Source organism: Echeneis naucrates, chromosome 16, assembly GCF_900963305.1.
Source record: "Echeneis naucrates chromosome 16, fEcheNa1.1, whole genome shotgun sequence".
Taxonomy (NCBI): domain Eukaryota; kingdom Metazoa; phylum Chordata; class Actinopteri; order Carangiformes; family Echeneidae; genus Echeneis; species Echeneis naucrates.
Genome location: NC_042526.1, coordinates 5,579,695 through 5,596,298, shown reverse-complemented (window position 1 = coordinate 5,596,298; position 16,604 = coordinate 5,579,695). Strand labels below are relative to the sequence as shown.

The window sequence follows — 16,604 nt, the reverse complement described above, 5'->3', positions numbered from 1 at the left end:
ACATGCGATTCAATCAGGAATTTCCAAATATTACTTTCCTGAGACACATCTCATAAATTCCAAAATATATTTCACAGCTTGTCAGCATTTTGCTGCCACAGAAATTATTGTTGGATGAAAAAGGTGTTAATGTTCAATTTTCCACTTAACATGTCCCCTTGGCAACAATTTTCAGTTTTTTTATGTTTTTTTTTTTTTACTGAATGTAACCTACTTTGTGTTATTTGACAAAATATGGCTACCACAGCAAACTGACTCAGAATTTTAATTGTGCTTTAAAGCAGAGTAGCATCCACCAACTGGCTGTACTCTTAAATAATAACAGAAAATCAGAAAGTGTGGGGCTTTTTTTTTTTTTTTTTTTTTAGTTTACTTTACCATAATGGAAAGGAAGGGTGAGAAAGAGGGCAGGGACATGCAAGAAAGAGTTGCACCAGCCAGGTTTTGAACCGGAGACACCTGCTCAGGTATCTGCCCAGTCTATGCAATTATCAGGTCACACTGTAGGCCAATTTCAACAGAGCTGCACACGTCACGATCTTCTCCGTTAGAGAATATAAAGCAGCAGCCATCAGGGTTTCAAAGTCCTAGTTAGTCTCTCTGCTTGACTCCATGTTTAACTCAGCTCAACATGCGAGTGGAGCTGTTTCTGATCAGATGTTAATAAGACTTCTGTGGTGTTTATCAAACATGGACTGACTTCTCTTCCACAGTGCTGAAACACACACTTTCCACTGTACATACAAAAAGCATCTGACTCACACACACACTGTGGTTTTCGCTGCAAATATACTTCAATGTGGTTTGAAAACACTGAGCAGATTATTTCTGTTGTTAACTTCTTAACACCTATCATCTGGTGCGACACTGTCATTAAGCCCTTTGTTTCTCAGTCTGTGAAGACAGATAGAAACAAGAAATTATATTAAAAATATAGTCCTTAAAGAGAAAAAAATAGAGTCCTTAAACCTTTTCTTTTATTCTAAATTGTTGCATTTAAAAGATTAAAATTTGATAAAAGAACAAGCTATCAATGGTTTTTATTTACAGTATATTTCTATCCATGGTGGAGTATTAAAGATTTCTTAACCAGTACCGTAGCCTTCATTGGGTTCATGGTTAGTGGTTAGCGCTCTTGCCCCACAATAAGAAGGTTGCAGGTTCATTTCCTGGCTTGGAACCTTTCTGTGTGGAGTGAGCATGTTTTCCCCGTGTCTGCATGGGTTTCCTCCCATCATCCAAAGACATGCATGTCTCGGTTAACTGGTGACTCTAAATTGTCCGTAGGTCTGAGTGTGAGTGGTTGTTGGTCTCTGTCTGTCTCTGTGTGTTGGCCCTCCGATGCCCTGGTGACCGGTCCAGGGTGACCCTGCCCTCGCCCAGTGTGAGCTGGGATTGGCTCCAGCGCCCCCTGTGACCCAGAAACGAATATGCGGTTGAAGATGAATGAATGAAGTTTCTTTTTGTGACCAAAATTGCAGTTTATCATCAGCTTCTCCATATGCCAACAATCCCGCCATAAATTCCTCAGAAATTGCAAAGTCTAGTTTCATAAATTGCAGTCCATTTTTCATCATACTTATTATTCAGGAGAAACGGTGTTCCTCACCATCAGGTCAAACATCTCTTACACCTGAATAAATTCAACAGCTTGGTAAAAAGAAACTTCCAGGCTTTTATTATTAAAATCTTGATATTTTGAAATTAATTTTTGCTTTGTTCAGCGTGGTTTTCCAAGTTGAGCTGGAGACCACAGCCAGCCTGGGGTTAAATGTGGAACACTTCAATGTTGTATTGCAGATTTTAGTGTAATTTCACTAAATCTATTGGTACATTCAAATATTTGGAAGAAAGTGATTTTGCAAAACAATCTTTGACAGCTTCAGTCTTTGAAACGGATGCATAGTTAACCTTTAGTGTGTATCAGGTGCAGTTTCCTGATTGAATGATGAAACCACTGGGACTGCAATAATCAAATGATGTCATCTTGCAGGGATAGAGATGGAGCACCCCTTTTCTCCTGAGGGCCATGTGTCTGACGACAAGTAGTATATCAGTATAAAAGTGTCTCGACTTCGATCTATTCATTTACCTCGTCTGAAATTATGAGCCTACTGAGGTCACAAGGTGAAAGAGAGTGAGCCATCGTGTTTGCAACGTATTCCCGTTTCCATTCGATTCTCTATTTGCACATGCATCAATCTTTCATGTAAGCTATGGCCAACCGTGTCAGAGGAGGAGAAGAAGAGGTGGAGCGCACAGAGGATGGATGGATAGATGGGCAAAGGTAAGTAGCAAGAGCAAGAAAGGAGGAGCCGCAGTGGTGATGGAAAGTCAAGGTGCCAATAAACATGTTTAAAGAGTGAACGTTTTCACCCTGTATGTGGATGTGTCTGTCTCTGAGATACGTGCCCTTGAACCCGAGTCTGCGCCAACAGGTATCTCCCGCTAACAGACCGCCCCTCTGCTGGTAATTACACAGGAAGGTCTACATCGGGTGGCACAGGACCGAGCTGAATTTGCATAAATCTGCATGTGTCGCTGGGCCCGGCTACAGCCTCTGGCACTCTGTTTGAATCACACTCATTCTCAGCAGACAATTTGTTCAGTTTGAACCAAAAGGACAGTGAGAGGGCAAAATGGCCTTGATGCTCCCTCTGAAATCCACATATACTGTTAAATCCACTGAGCTATTTGTCCTCACAAAGAATTTTCCTTTGAACATGTTAAGAAGCATACATACTTGTATCTATCTATCTGTGTGTGTGTGTGTGTGTGTGTGTGTGTGTATATATATAGCACCTGGAGTTTCACTGTGATGACCAAAGGGGGGAGAAAAAAAAAAAAAAAAAAAAAATCTATAAATCCTTCAATGTTGCCTACTTTGTCAAATTGTCAAATCTTTGTCAGGCATCCATCTGTGTATGTGTGCAAGGTTTCCACGCATACATTAACTTGTTACAGCATGTGTGTTTGTGTGTATTTGTGCGCTTGGTGGGCACTACCTTGCCTATGCTTTTGTCCATAACTTGTGAGCAGCAGGATCCCACGGTGAGAAGTGTTTCTGCTGACAAGAGTATATTCAAGGTAATGGAACCACTCTGTCGTGCCAGAGAAGAGCGCTAAAGCAGAACTGAGTTCTGTCTCCGACTGCACGCACTGCTGAGCCTCCAGATGACAAAATGTCTCACTGGCTGACCGAATCAAACACAATAAATCCAAAAAAGAAGAAATAAAAGACTGAAGGAGAAAACGCTCCCATTTGTCATATTTTGCCGTCTAAGGTAGAGAAGTATGTATTTTCAATTTAAAAGGCTGTCGGTAAGTAGAGTGGCACTTGAAAAAGTTGTGCTGTGTAAAAACCCCTCTGCAGGCACCGGATGATGCTCAAGCCACAGAAGCAGGTGACATTCTGACGTCGCTTGGTAATGTGGAAAGCAACGCAACACAGTGGTGTGACGAAATCAACAACGAAGTGGCTGAATAATGAAAGTGGAATGAAAACAATACATGACAGACTTCATTAACAAACTATAAATTATTCCCATTTGAATTTACATATTTCCGTTGTATTTCATCATCTTAAGCAAATAAAACCGCTACAACTCAATGCAAAAGAGAATACATGAATTGCTAAGCAAATGAATTCGTAAAAAAACTTCCAGAACTCTGTAGCACAGCCACCGGTAGCCGGCTGCTCATTGTTGATCTCCGTGGAGAGATTGCTCCCCGGAGGAGCAGACTGCAAGCCAGCATACATTATTGCTGATCTCTGTGGAGAAAGAGCACGGTTGTAGATAGGCATTGCCCAGGGCTCCCAGAGGAGCTGGACTGAACCAGTAAGCTGTGGCAGCAATTTAGAGTTGAGACTGGACTTGTGTGGTCTGAGGCTTGCAGTGCAGAGGTCTGTGGGGAATCTGATTGGTCATGGCCAGTAACAAAAGGATGACAAGGCTGCCTCCTGACTGTCTCAGAAGTGTGGAGTAGGCCTCCATGGACCACCTCGGTTGCAAACAACAGAAACCCCCCTCTCAACCCTGTCTCGATTTTTTTTTTATGCTTTTATCATAAACCTGCAGAGCTCACACATTTGTTTCTTAAAATATAACTCAGGCCAGGCTATGCCCACTCAAGCAAGGTAACTGGTGTATCGGGACTGAAAGTCAGCAGAATAATCAGCACAAGGCAAATGGGCGCATACGAGCACACGACACATTCACAGTTAACAGCAGTGCAAAGATGTTTTCCAGGGGAGGAACAAAAGAAGGGGGGGGGTGACTTTTGTAAATATCCCTAAATCAATGAGAATAATTCATTTCCAGACACAAGTTATTTCACTGTTGTTGTTGTCAATGCGATGCAAAAAAGCAACCAGTTCTATCTCCTGTTGAGAGATAGAACATCACCTCGACCTGGAGGGGGAATCTGTGCTTTAATCCGCACAGCTCAAATGCATATGCTGTTCAAATCCTCAGGAACCAGACATGCAGCCTGAGGGTCTGTGTTTGTATGCTTCTGTACAGCCACATGCAGGTTTGTGTGATGGAACAACCGATATTCGGACAGAGTGAACTTCAAATTAGGAAAAGTTAGACTTAATACTGTTTGTCTTTGTTCTGCCCATTTTCACTGACCTTGTATAAGCGGCTGGCCTTTCTGGAAAGGTCCACTGTACACCACCTGGTAGTGTTTGACCTGGAAGCCGGGCACACAGCCGTCGTGGCCTCCATCCTTTTGGCCACCCACATGAGCAACCTGCAACACAGACAAAAGAAAACAAAACAGCGATATCAGGATAATACACTCGAACACGATGTCACTGCACAGGAGGATAAATGAAAGAAATAACAACAGCTTAATCCTGAAAAAAACCATATCAGGCTAAAGAAGATACTCAAGTTTTGCAGCTGTCAAAAAAGTATAACTTATTTATTTCACTTTGGACTTTTTGACATTATTGGACTCTTACAGATTCACAACAGTGTGACCAGTTTTTATATTTTTGGAGTATATTCATAACAACTTAACACTTAGATTCACAACTTGGCAACCAATTTTACAGAAGTTTTTAGTTACGATATCACACAACATTATAATAAAATCTATTGACAGTAAATATTTTTTTTTTTTTCTACCCTGGTTTCTAATGAAAGTTGCTCATTTACACTTTGAAACAGACACAAACCTTTGTAGAGTTCATGCAAGCCTGACACTTTGTTAATTAGCCACAAAATTTCATCCTATGATTTGGTGTGGATCAGGCTTCCAATGGTGCTAAATGAAAATTGTCTGTGGGCTTGATTCAGAGAGGTTCAAAAAGGGCATGTTTAGCGACTTCACTTTTCTTTCTTAAAGCTCAGCAAGTCAAAATATCAATCTTGTTTTTCAAATTTACAATAATCTTCACTGCTGCCCTTGACTTTTGGTCAATCATTTGATTTAAAATTTGTGAAGGGAAATGAATAGTTTGTTTTTTTTGCAAATCAACCTCCATTCCAGCTCCCATGGAATGTAGTGCAAAGTGTGGCACCTCAACTGGTCTCTTAAGAGAGCCCCATTTAATGCCAATAGATGTAGAAATAAACAAACACATCTAGGCAATGAATTCATTCAAAGGTACGTCCCAGGTTGTTTCCTTTTAACAGCACACTGATGTTATTTATCAATTCATCTTCTAAAAAGTAAAGTGAGTTATTTAAAATTGCAGCAAAGTTCGTCTTTGGTCAATCATGACAAAACCAAACACATTTTTTTAATCAATATTATTACTGGAAATGATTTTGCTTTATGTGCTCTCTCTTCACGAGCCAGCTTCTGAAAAACTATTTTCAGAAGTGAAATATAAGTCACTGGAAAAATTAAGAAAAGCGTAAGCTCAGTACAGATTTACAAGATACTGCTTAATACCAAATCTAAAAGTAGAGCTTGAAAGATGAGTGCATACACTGTGGTAATTTGTCAAGATAAATTACAATATATTACATTTTCTTCAGATGTAAAGAAATATCATCTGTCAGACTGAGTTCAGGTCAGAAGGATTTTGTAAGTTGCCAGCTAAAATCTGCGTGGCAAAGAGAGTAAGAGGGAGAGAGGGATAGCAAGAGGGAGGGCTACTTTCCAACTACACACACACACACACACATACATACACCACTTTGACCGCGTGATTTCAGCATTAAGCAAGCATGACCTGTCTTTGTCCTGAATGATGTCATGTCAGGAGTAGTTCTGAGGAGTCCTATGAAGTGATTTCCATTTCTAGGAATCCTCATTCCAGAGTCAAGATGTAAGTGAAAATAATGTTTTCAGATAGTTTGGCTACCATTTGATATCATTACAAAATTCAAGATCAATTTGGAGGCAAGACTTCCGACAGATACACAACAGATACAGCAGCTCTGGAAACCAGGAGCTTCATGATTTTAGCAAGACGAACAAACCCAAATGATTTATTGTAAACACAGCCATCGCTACAGGAGGTGGGTCATCTTTGTATTGAGCACCGAGGAGCAAATCACGTACGCAAACTGTACGGAAGCAGACAGAAAGGAGATGAAAAGCTCTGAGGCTCATTAATAGATTAGCTGAGTATTATGAAAAGGTTTCCATATAATGAACTGAAACTAGACAAGGTAGTTAGAGTAGAGTAGGTAAAGGTGAGAGAGGACAGATACACAATTTCATCCCTCATTAGTAGATGGAATCCAATTTTGTATTCAGCCATCTCTAGAAAACATAACTTTGTAAATTGTTCTCTTATTATCTTTAAATATTTAGCAAAATTCATCTCTTTTTTTCCTGACACATTCCAATATTTATTCTGGGGAATTGTTGTCATTACACAGAAGGTGCTATAATCAGGTGTAGCGTGGCACATGTGATATGTACCTGCCAAACTCTGCCATCTGTCAACCAGTGACATCCCACCTGCTCATTTCTTGACCCCGCCTCTAATAATTCCCCTGGAAATGCCAAAAGTGCTTTAACAATGAGATAATAATTGGATGCTTTGCAGTGTCAAGACACGATTCCCTTCCAAATTAGGGTAAAAACAACACAAAGGAACCTTTCCGTTCAGAATAGAGAAAAGCAACATTTTAAGGAATCTCAAGATGGAAACAGGACTGATGAAATAGAAACGCTTTCTCGTGACATTTGTCTGAGTCAATATCCCATCAAATGACAATAAGATTACTTCTACTTATTCATTGGTTTTGGAAAGACACTAATGTGATTCATCGCATGAGTTCTACTTTAAACACAGCAGCTTTTAGATGTATCTGCGGAGACCTGCCTGCATGATGAGCAAGCTTTGGCAGACATTCAGCCACGGCGGTTATTGCATATAATGTCCCTGCGACGCAATCGCTGCCCCCGGGGGGATTTAACGCTTTCCCTGCTGCTGTCAAAATGTTAATTCAGTTCTATCACTAGCTTTCCTGACAAGGTGGGATACAATGCTTGTTGGTCCATAAACTCAATCAGGCTGTCTAAAAGGGCAGAGGGCTGACAGTGTCACAACAATGCATGGGGCACACATGCAAACACACACACGCTAACATGGGTGTCCCTTTAATGTCCATTAAGGGGTGGATGCTATCATCTAACTCCAGTGAAATGCAGTGGGACGGCAAAAACATTACGGCAACACATTGACAATGACAACACTGTTTGCAAAAGCCTTTTTTTTTTTTTTTTGTATGCAATATTTGCCTTTAGAAAAGCAGAGAGCACTAAACAAATGCAGGTTATATAATTTTGGCCACACAGGGTGACCTATGACATCATCATAAAAAATTCATTATCCCACAGACAGTGATCTGTATCAGGGCTTTCTTTGTTCTTATTCTGGTGCACTTTGTCCACGCTTGGAGCACAGCTAAAGGATCAAATTCAATATACACACATTCTGTAGACCGTGTTGAAGCTTGTCAGCAATTTTATATGAGTTGAGAGTTCCATTTTCAGCTCACAAGGATTAGGATGCAATGAATACAAACATCAATATCTGTTGTAAAGAGGTAAAACACAAAGCATGGGTAACCAAAGGCGCTCATTCAAACTTGGATTTGGAGTAACTCCACTGATGTTAATACGTTTTGTTTTGTTTTTTTACCTTTGATGGCTGCTAATCTGTATTTTTACTTTTAAACAATTTTTTTGATCGATGTAATGATGGGGTTGTTAATTTTTTTCTGTCAATAGACTTATTATTGAAACATATTGGCTTCTTACAGACAAAAATGAATTTTGTATAATTGTAGTGATAGTTTGTCATTACCTGAAGTTCATTCAGTCCTCACTTGCACCTCCTTGTAACAGTAACTTGATGTATTATAATTTTTGAGGTGGTTATGTAAAAGTTGTGACTTACTTGTTTATACAACCAGCTGTTATGACGCAACATTACTCAAGTCAAGTCACTCTTTACAGAATAAATAAATAACAAACAGCAAACAGTGTTTCTTGTATTTGTTGAAAATGGCTTTTTCCCTTACAACCACTACAAACTATACACCTCAGCCATACAGGCTACCGGTATGTGAAGTAACATTAGCTGGCTATCAATAGTTTGCGAATGTCTATTTAACTTGTAAAATCTATTATGAGTTATCTTAAGTCTGAAGTCTACCTTTTCTCTGGTGAGCTGCTGCCCTACTTTCCAGGACGACTCTCCTCTGACTCTCTGACCTGAGGCCTGACGTCACGTCACTTTCAAGGCCGTGCTCTTGCGACTAATTAACGTTGTATTAACTCCACTAGAGTTGCTACTAAATTAATGTAGAGGAAAGGCTGTCAAAGGTTGACTGAGTTTCTCAGCGGGCTAAAAACTCAATATGAGAGTAACACAGTAAAAATAACTTTTAGCATTCAACGCAAGTTGTGTTACTGGTCCTCTGTTGAATTTAAATCCAATATTCACCATCCTTTGGTCTCCACTAACTCCTGAGTGTCATATCTTGAACGTCAGCTGGCTGCTAACTGTGTCTACTGTGCAGTGCTGAGAAGGGGGTGTGTTTTAGGTTTTCAGAGCTCTTCAATAAAACCAGCTGTGTCCGAAAACAAGGCTATAAAACTGATGAGTGAACCCAAACAGTAAAGTGATGGGCCAGGCAATTTTCCAATGAGCCTAAACCCGTAAAGTTCTCTAAAGCTGAAGGGAGCTGGAGGTTTTCTGTAGATTCTTCAGGCCAAGCATAAAGTCAAACTGTAGCTTTGTTATAAAGTTTACTACTATTTTCAAATGAAGAACAGTTCCTTGCAACAGTCCTTTAAGATTATTATGTTATTAAAAAAAAAAAAAAAAAACATGCAATGTTTTTCGACTTATTCAGAGTAAAATATGAGCAACAGCAGCTGAACAAAAAGAATATTAATATGGGAAAATTTCATTTCATTTTACAGAACTATGAAACTTGCCTCTACTTGCCTTAGGACAATAATTTGTTTCCTTTTTGTATTTGTTTACTCTAATGTGACTGAACTTTAGTTTTTCTAATCATTTTCATCAAGTTATTTCACCGTTCCTTCACATTAAAAGATCCATTGCTAACTTATGCCTTTAATAAAAGTCGATTGTTGGTGAAGTTCGGTGTGATGTGTGGTTCCATGAAACTGCTACATTAGAACTAATGCTCCAGCTCCAAAAGCCACAGTGACTCCCTCTTTGTAAAACTGATTCGTTTTGATTGGACTGCACTAAAGATACATTGGAAAAATCTTCACTGGCAGATTTTAATTTAATTTGAACGATGCCACCCAGTTTAAAAGATTTATTATTGGATTTACAAAAGGCTAGTGGAACCCACAAAGAAAAACAAAACCTGCTGACTCCTTGTTCCTTCTCTTGTCTGGATTTATATTAATCAAAAATACTTTAGCTGTATGAGCTGTCATCTCGTCACTTGAAATTATGTGTACTTCACATCAATGTGATGTGTTCGCTGGGGTCTGTTCTTTTGCACCTCATGGGATTTGGTTGTACTTTCTATCAAATCTTAAGCAACCGCATATGCATGTATAACTACATGCCATCATTGAAGACAGTAATTCTGAGTTTTTCTGAATATACTTAAAATAAATCAATCTGCATATGAAATTCAAGGCCCAGACAAAAAGTGTCCGCTGATATCAAAGAGCTGAAATCCACACTGCGTAAAGTAACAAGTCAAAACATGCATCTAAACGCACTTACAAACAGACACAGCATGACGTGACTTGTGTAGGATGTAAATCATCTCCTCCTGAACTTCACAACGTGTTTTCTCCAGAGGGGTCCAATGAGAGACATTAATTGATTTTCTTTGTGTTTCAGCTTCACTATCTTGTCTGCTTGATGTCTCTGTGAAGCCATCATTGTTCCACAGTGATTGGCTCAGTAAGACTCTGCCAAAGCAAAGTGCTTCATAGTGGGATTACTATGGTCCAGTCGAGGGGAAACAAAGAGCATTGGGTGCACAAAAACAATATCTATCCAGCAGGAGCAATTATCAAGCCCAAGCAACGCTGGACCTGTGGAAAATTGTGTCTTTTGCTCAACCTTAATGACATGATCGACACAGAGCCAGAGAGATAAATACATCTGTAAGCGCTTACTGAAGTATGTGTGAGTGGGGCAAACCACAAATAGAAGATCCAAAAGATAAGCACCATGCTAGTTAAATTAGGATTCATTATAGATAAAAACAAACAACCTCTGCACGCAGCCAAGGCAGATGGTTAGGCATCATTGACTCGGATTACAATAGAATATTATTGTTATTTTTAAACCTAAAAGAAAGCGGGAGTACAGACAGAAAAAGAAAAAAATCAAGAAAGCCCTGAAGGATGGAGCAAAAACACAGAGTGGATCAGGTTCATATAGATCAGTTTGCATGAGGGGGAAATTAATACGGCTATCTACTGACAAGCACTTGGAGTAGAGATCTTTAGGAATATGTTAGCTCTCTAAGTGTAGTGCAGGAATGCTCAATCAGGAGGAAAGATCCATACACTTTACTTCCAGTATTAGATCATGCTGTCTCACTATAAGGTCGATTCCCAGCAAGGTTAAAAGTGCAGAAAAGAAACAAAGCAATGCATTAAAATAGCTTTTGTTTCATTGAAGTGCGTGGAATAATGTGGGCACTGCCATCATCACACGGACACTATTTCGCAATGTAGAGTACAAGTGTAACATCTCAAATGATGTGCAGACAGAAGTTTTGATTAAAAATGAATGAACTGGTCAGCGTGGCCTTCAGTTTGCCGCTTTCGCTGCAGTAGCTATGATGTCAGTGAACTCATATTCACAAGGGAGGAGTAGCCACAGCTCATCACTTGAATGTTTGACATCTGATTCAGTTCAAGTGTGAAGGACCAGTCAGGTGATTAAGGCAATGACTTGGCAGAGCACATAGTAAATGTCACCTCTGCTGGAAATCAATACTGCCTCAAGAATCCACAGTACATCTGATGGATAGAGATGGAGAGGGCCACTACGTCTGATATTTGCTGAAGAGGGTGAAGGAGGGGAAAGGGGCCGAGATTGCTGTGAGATGGGATGTGATTACATATGTAGTAGACTGAGTGATATAAACGAAACGTATAGGTACGTTTCTGCCCCTCTCTATCTTTCATGCGCTCTAATTTCTTTATTATTCTGATTTATTTCTCTTTATTGAGCTCTACTTTAATACCGTGGGTGCCTGAGGACTTTAAACCAAACATTTGGCAGTCCATCTTTAAATTTTTCTTTTAAGTATAGACCATTGTCTGCTTAGCCTATAGCCATTGCTCTTTTATCTTTAATTACCAATGAAATGTTATTTCTAAGAAGAAAATTGTAATTTACGACTTAATGTAAATAATTTATTTTCTGTGGAACGGAAAAAATAAATCATTGTGGCATGTGAGATTTACTTATATTTGTTAGATACAGATATATTTTGGCTTCAACTAATGTCATTGGAAGGTGTTTCACTGCTCCTTCTCTTGTGTACTCTTTAATATTGTACAGATAAGATGGGTGAAGAAGTGTGCACATCTGCATATTCGGATTTGACCAGATTGTGGACATTGTGCTTAATTTCAGTGACCCCTGTAAATTTGGCTCATACAATTTACACAAACTTACAGCAGCATCTGATAATGTTCAGCACCGGTGGAGGACACAGAACGACTACCCGGAGGCACGGCTTTAGAAGGACTTATTTCCACCCTGGCCAACACATTTTGCACTCTCCCCTTCCTTCTCTGAAAGCCGAGGAGGCCCCTCTAATGTCTCACTAGCATATGCAGACATCCAGACAATTATGTGAACTTGAAGGCATGCAAAAACGGACTGATGAACTGTGGCTCAGTCTCCTGCTAGGAATAAAAACAGAATATGAAAAGACTTGCACAAATGGTTGTGCTTGTGATATCAACGTTGACATTATTAATCCTCCAGTAGGCAATGGGAACATTACTGAGCTAAGGCAGCAGCCCAAAGACAAGTTTCAGGATAACTGGCTCAGAGAACATCCATGGTTCAGATTTAACAGTGTAATGCACTGCTTGATCCATAAAATGTGAAATGCAGTGTCTTTTATCAGTAAATATGACTAAACATCAACTTTAAGTTGCCACTTAAGCGGTGAAGAAAGTGTGAGGCATTAAAGACTTCAATGTCACATAAATTCAGTGCAAAATGAGATCCAGGCACTGAATTTGCCAGTTTTCCACCGAGCCAGGCAACATGCATGGATGTCCGTCTTTTTGTTTCAGCATGCATGCTGGGTAGTTTGCCAAATGATCCTGGGCCAATCAACCTGCCAGCAGCCTGACATTTCATCCAGCCACACTCTCTCCCTCCCCAGCTTTACATATCCCTTTTCTCCCTCAATCTTGCATCGCCTCCGTCTCCATCAAGGTGAATGTCAGTGCACACACCTCGCTATAGGGGCCATCCAGTACTGTGGCCCATGGTGAAGCCAGAGGAGGAGGACAGACAGGGGAGAGAGGGAGAGAGAGGGAATCAATCAGGTTGAGACTGAGACACCAGCAGCTGGCAGGTTAGCCAGGCATGGAGCACCTGAGTCATGAAACCATCTGGTTCCTGGCCCAGGCTGCTGAACCCTGGCCACACCTGCTGGGCCTGTAAAACAACACTGGAGCAGTAAACACACAGCACCACGATGGAGGGAGATCGGCCGAGCAAGGAGAGAAAAAATAAAAAAAATACCTCGGACGCTGGTGGGTGGTTGTTGTCACCGCGTGAATGCAATTTTCAGGTAGTAATAATAGAGAAAGTAGAGGGGGGTCAGAAAAGACGGCGCCAAAAGTGGTGTGTGTTTGTTTTTGGGTTTTTTTTTTTTTAATCTACTCTATGTGCCCTTTAAATTTTCCTCTGGGGACAAATAAAGTTTCATGAACTGAATTGAGGTGAAATAAAAAGGCATTCAGGGCTAATACACACATGAACATGTTGTTTTGTACTTCTGTACTTTTAAGTGTGTCTACTCCAGGTTTGTGTGAAACAATGATCATCCATGAGATTAGCTGCACGTTAGGAACAACGCTCAAAATAATTATCAAGTATTACAACTAACAAATCCCATTAAGGTGATGATAAATTGCGAGTCCTAGCGCATGGTGATGGCGTAAAACCAGCAGTAAGCATAGAAATTCTGCAGATCTCATGACCCATCTGTTCTTCTGGGAATGAACCCGGCATCCCACAGCCAAACGTAGATATACTGTTCTGAGACACATATATTAAAAAAAAAAAAAAAAAAAAAAAAAAACCATTTTTGAATTTAAACTGGACTGGTACACCTGACCTCAGCACCCGTTGGTGCTCTGTCTCCATCTTCATGAATAAAATGGATTTTTCAAGATTAATGTCTCACATTTGTTGATATACTGTATGGCGGTATTCAATTTTTTTCCATTAAACAAAAATTCTTTAAAAAGGTTATCAACGTAGAGAAAGTTAATTTCAGGCAAAAGACCCTTAAATCGAAGCAAAATTTTGTTTGGTTTTTCCAAAGCTGTTGTTGGACAAATAATATATTTGTTAAACAAAAATATTTCAAATGTGCCAACGTGAAGTTCAGTGTGTATTTACCAAATCATTTCTTTTCATGAATTCCAGACTCACAGTCGAGCTGAACTAACAGAGCCCACTTTCCTGGCACATCAAAAACAAGTGCAAAATTGGCCTGGTGACTGGTTCAAAGAGCTTCCTGGCACTCGATACCATGTAATGACCAGACTTGGGAACTTTTAGTGTTGCATTTTATCTGTGCAGACAAGTCCCATTGTGATGCAAAGCCAACTTTCCCTGTGGGGGCTACGGAGATGCAAGGTGAGTGAGCTGGTGTAACCCTGACAGTATCATTTCCTCACCGTCACTCCGCTCAAATCCCTCTGTAGTTGGCAAGGTTGTCAATACTTCTACTTCACACACCTCTCGCTTCACTGCGCAGGAATGGACAGAATAAGAGAGAGCGAGAGAAAGAGGTGTGAAGTGAGCAACTGGAAAACAAAAAAGAGCGTCAGCTGCAGGCAGCAGCTGCTATCCAGCAGAATTCATTTGAGTGCACTTTATTTCTTCCCTTTTGGGATTTGGCACGTCAATCTCAGCACTTTCAGCCTTATCTAGATGGCATGCTCGTTCACCTTGAAAGGGTTGTTTTGTCTAATGGCCTCGGTAAGTAAACTTGAAGAGGAGATAAATATACCGGTGACTTTTGCCTGTCTTTGTTTTGAATTTGTTGTGTCTAAACAACAGCTACAGAAAAGGCTTTCTTTTTTTTCCCCAATTAAGCTCTCGGCTGTGGCAGTGACCGACGGAAACCCAATGCGCCGCGCGGGGTTTCCAAAGCTAAAATGGTCCCATATTGACGGGGAGGTCAAACCTTTTCAGGTGCTGTCTGAGAGCTAACTTAAGAATGCTGATACTATCAAGCTTTGCTCTCAAAGACTGCAAATTGCAATACAATTCAAGTTTGAAATGTCTCTAATCAGGTGCTTGCTCCTGAACACAAGCTGTCAAAGGCCGGTGTCAGTCAGTGATGCATCGGGGTGAATAATAAGTGATTACATATTGGTAAGTCTGAGAAAGTAGATTCTGCATGCCTGTGTCATCACATAGTCTGCGTCTAAAACTGTTGTTGAGAGGCTGGTGGGTGGCACCTGTGTATCGGGTCTGGGTGGTCGCTTGAAGTAAAGGATTGAGGTCTGTGTTTGTTAGTCTCACAGCTTATCTGTTGTTATCAGCTTTCCTTTCTCCTTTCTAGCTGAGCTCCATCCATCAAAAAGTTAACTGGCTACTGCTGATACTCTCTTCAAACCCTCCTGTCCTGCACAAAACCCTCCCCTTCCTCTGTCTGTCCTCTTTCTTCTTGACTCACCATATTCATTAATGCAAGCTTGTTTTGCATGATATATATTCATCTTCCCTCCATCTCTTAACTTCCCTTCGTGCCTTACATAACATTGTTCATGTGCATGAGTCAGTAGACGGCGTGTTAATCATGCCGACTGTCAGCAGCGCAGAAAGGTTAATCAACATCTCAATTAAAACGTGTTTTGATTATATCCCGCTGAAAGAGGCTGAAACAATCAGCATACCATCCACCTGTGGACTATATGCATTTCATTATATAATGAGAAGCGCTGCACTGAGCGCTCATCGCTGAGTTGAAATGCCACCAGAAATGATGCAGCCAACTAATAACGCAACCAAACTGACACGCCAAAGGACTTTAGGCAAATGACATCATGTCTGTCTGTTCTTCCTCCTCATTTCTTCTGCTGAAGTTAGGATGCTGGCCAGCTCTTCAAAGACACAACAGCACATCTTATCACTTCTACATGGTCTGGTTAACACCAATAACAGAAGGCAAGGCCATTAGTCATAAATATTTGCCCAAACTGTCTTGCCCAATATTTTCCAGATAAATTGTATCACAGAGATTCCCTGAGAAAAGTAAAAAGACAAAAAATGTCATATTAGCATATACAAAACATTTTCTCTCTCCGCACCTGAGGGATTTCATCTCATTTACATTTCCCAGACAGACCTAATAAGCACACTGAACTATTAGACAGTGCACTATTGTATGAAGGAGGATTTTTCTTTTGTCATTTGGTCTTACAAGCAAAAAAACAAAAAAGGCAAAAGACAATCTGGTATGGAATTATCAACAGCCGACAGGAAAACTTTTAAAAGGCAGACTTGCATGTCATGCTTCATGGAATAGATATTGAAAAGACAACGAATTCAAGAGTGGAGTGCAGAGATGCAGGAGGGATTTATGTACACTTCTATTTTCGGTCTTGGTGCAACACATACTGTAGCACAAACATAAGCTGTGCCGATAAAATTGAATTTGCTCAATAATGGATTTCCTTTTGAAAATATAGTCAAAGACTTCACGTTTCATAAATCTACAAGAATGGACATTGTGGTTTCATAAAGTCAATTTAAAAACATTTCCCAGACACAGCAGAGGAATTTGATTCTTTTGATGGATCGTCAGAGGGGAGCTCCTAAGCTGATTTAAGGAGCCGTAAGAAAGTACATTTTGAAATTCAGCCCTACATCCAATCCCATTTGATCCTGGCCAAAGTACACC

At 40.2% G+C, this 16,604-nt stretch overlaps 1 protein-coding gene across 1 annotated transcript in view; it reads right to left on the bottom strand.

Annotated features, from left to right (window-relative positions):
• The window catches only part of cdh13 (cadherin 13, H-cadherin (heart)), a 268,654-nt gene that overhangs the window by 188,625 nt on the left and 63,425 nt on the right, over positions 1-16,604 (bottom strand). The window contains exon 2 of the mRNA XM_029523215.1: positions 4,635-4,755. Within this exon, the coding sequence (XP_029379075.1) occupies positions 4,635-4,755 (121 nt within the window). The remainder of the gene's footprint in view (positions 1-4,634; positions 4,756-16,604) is intronic.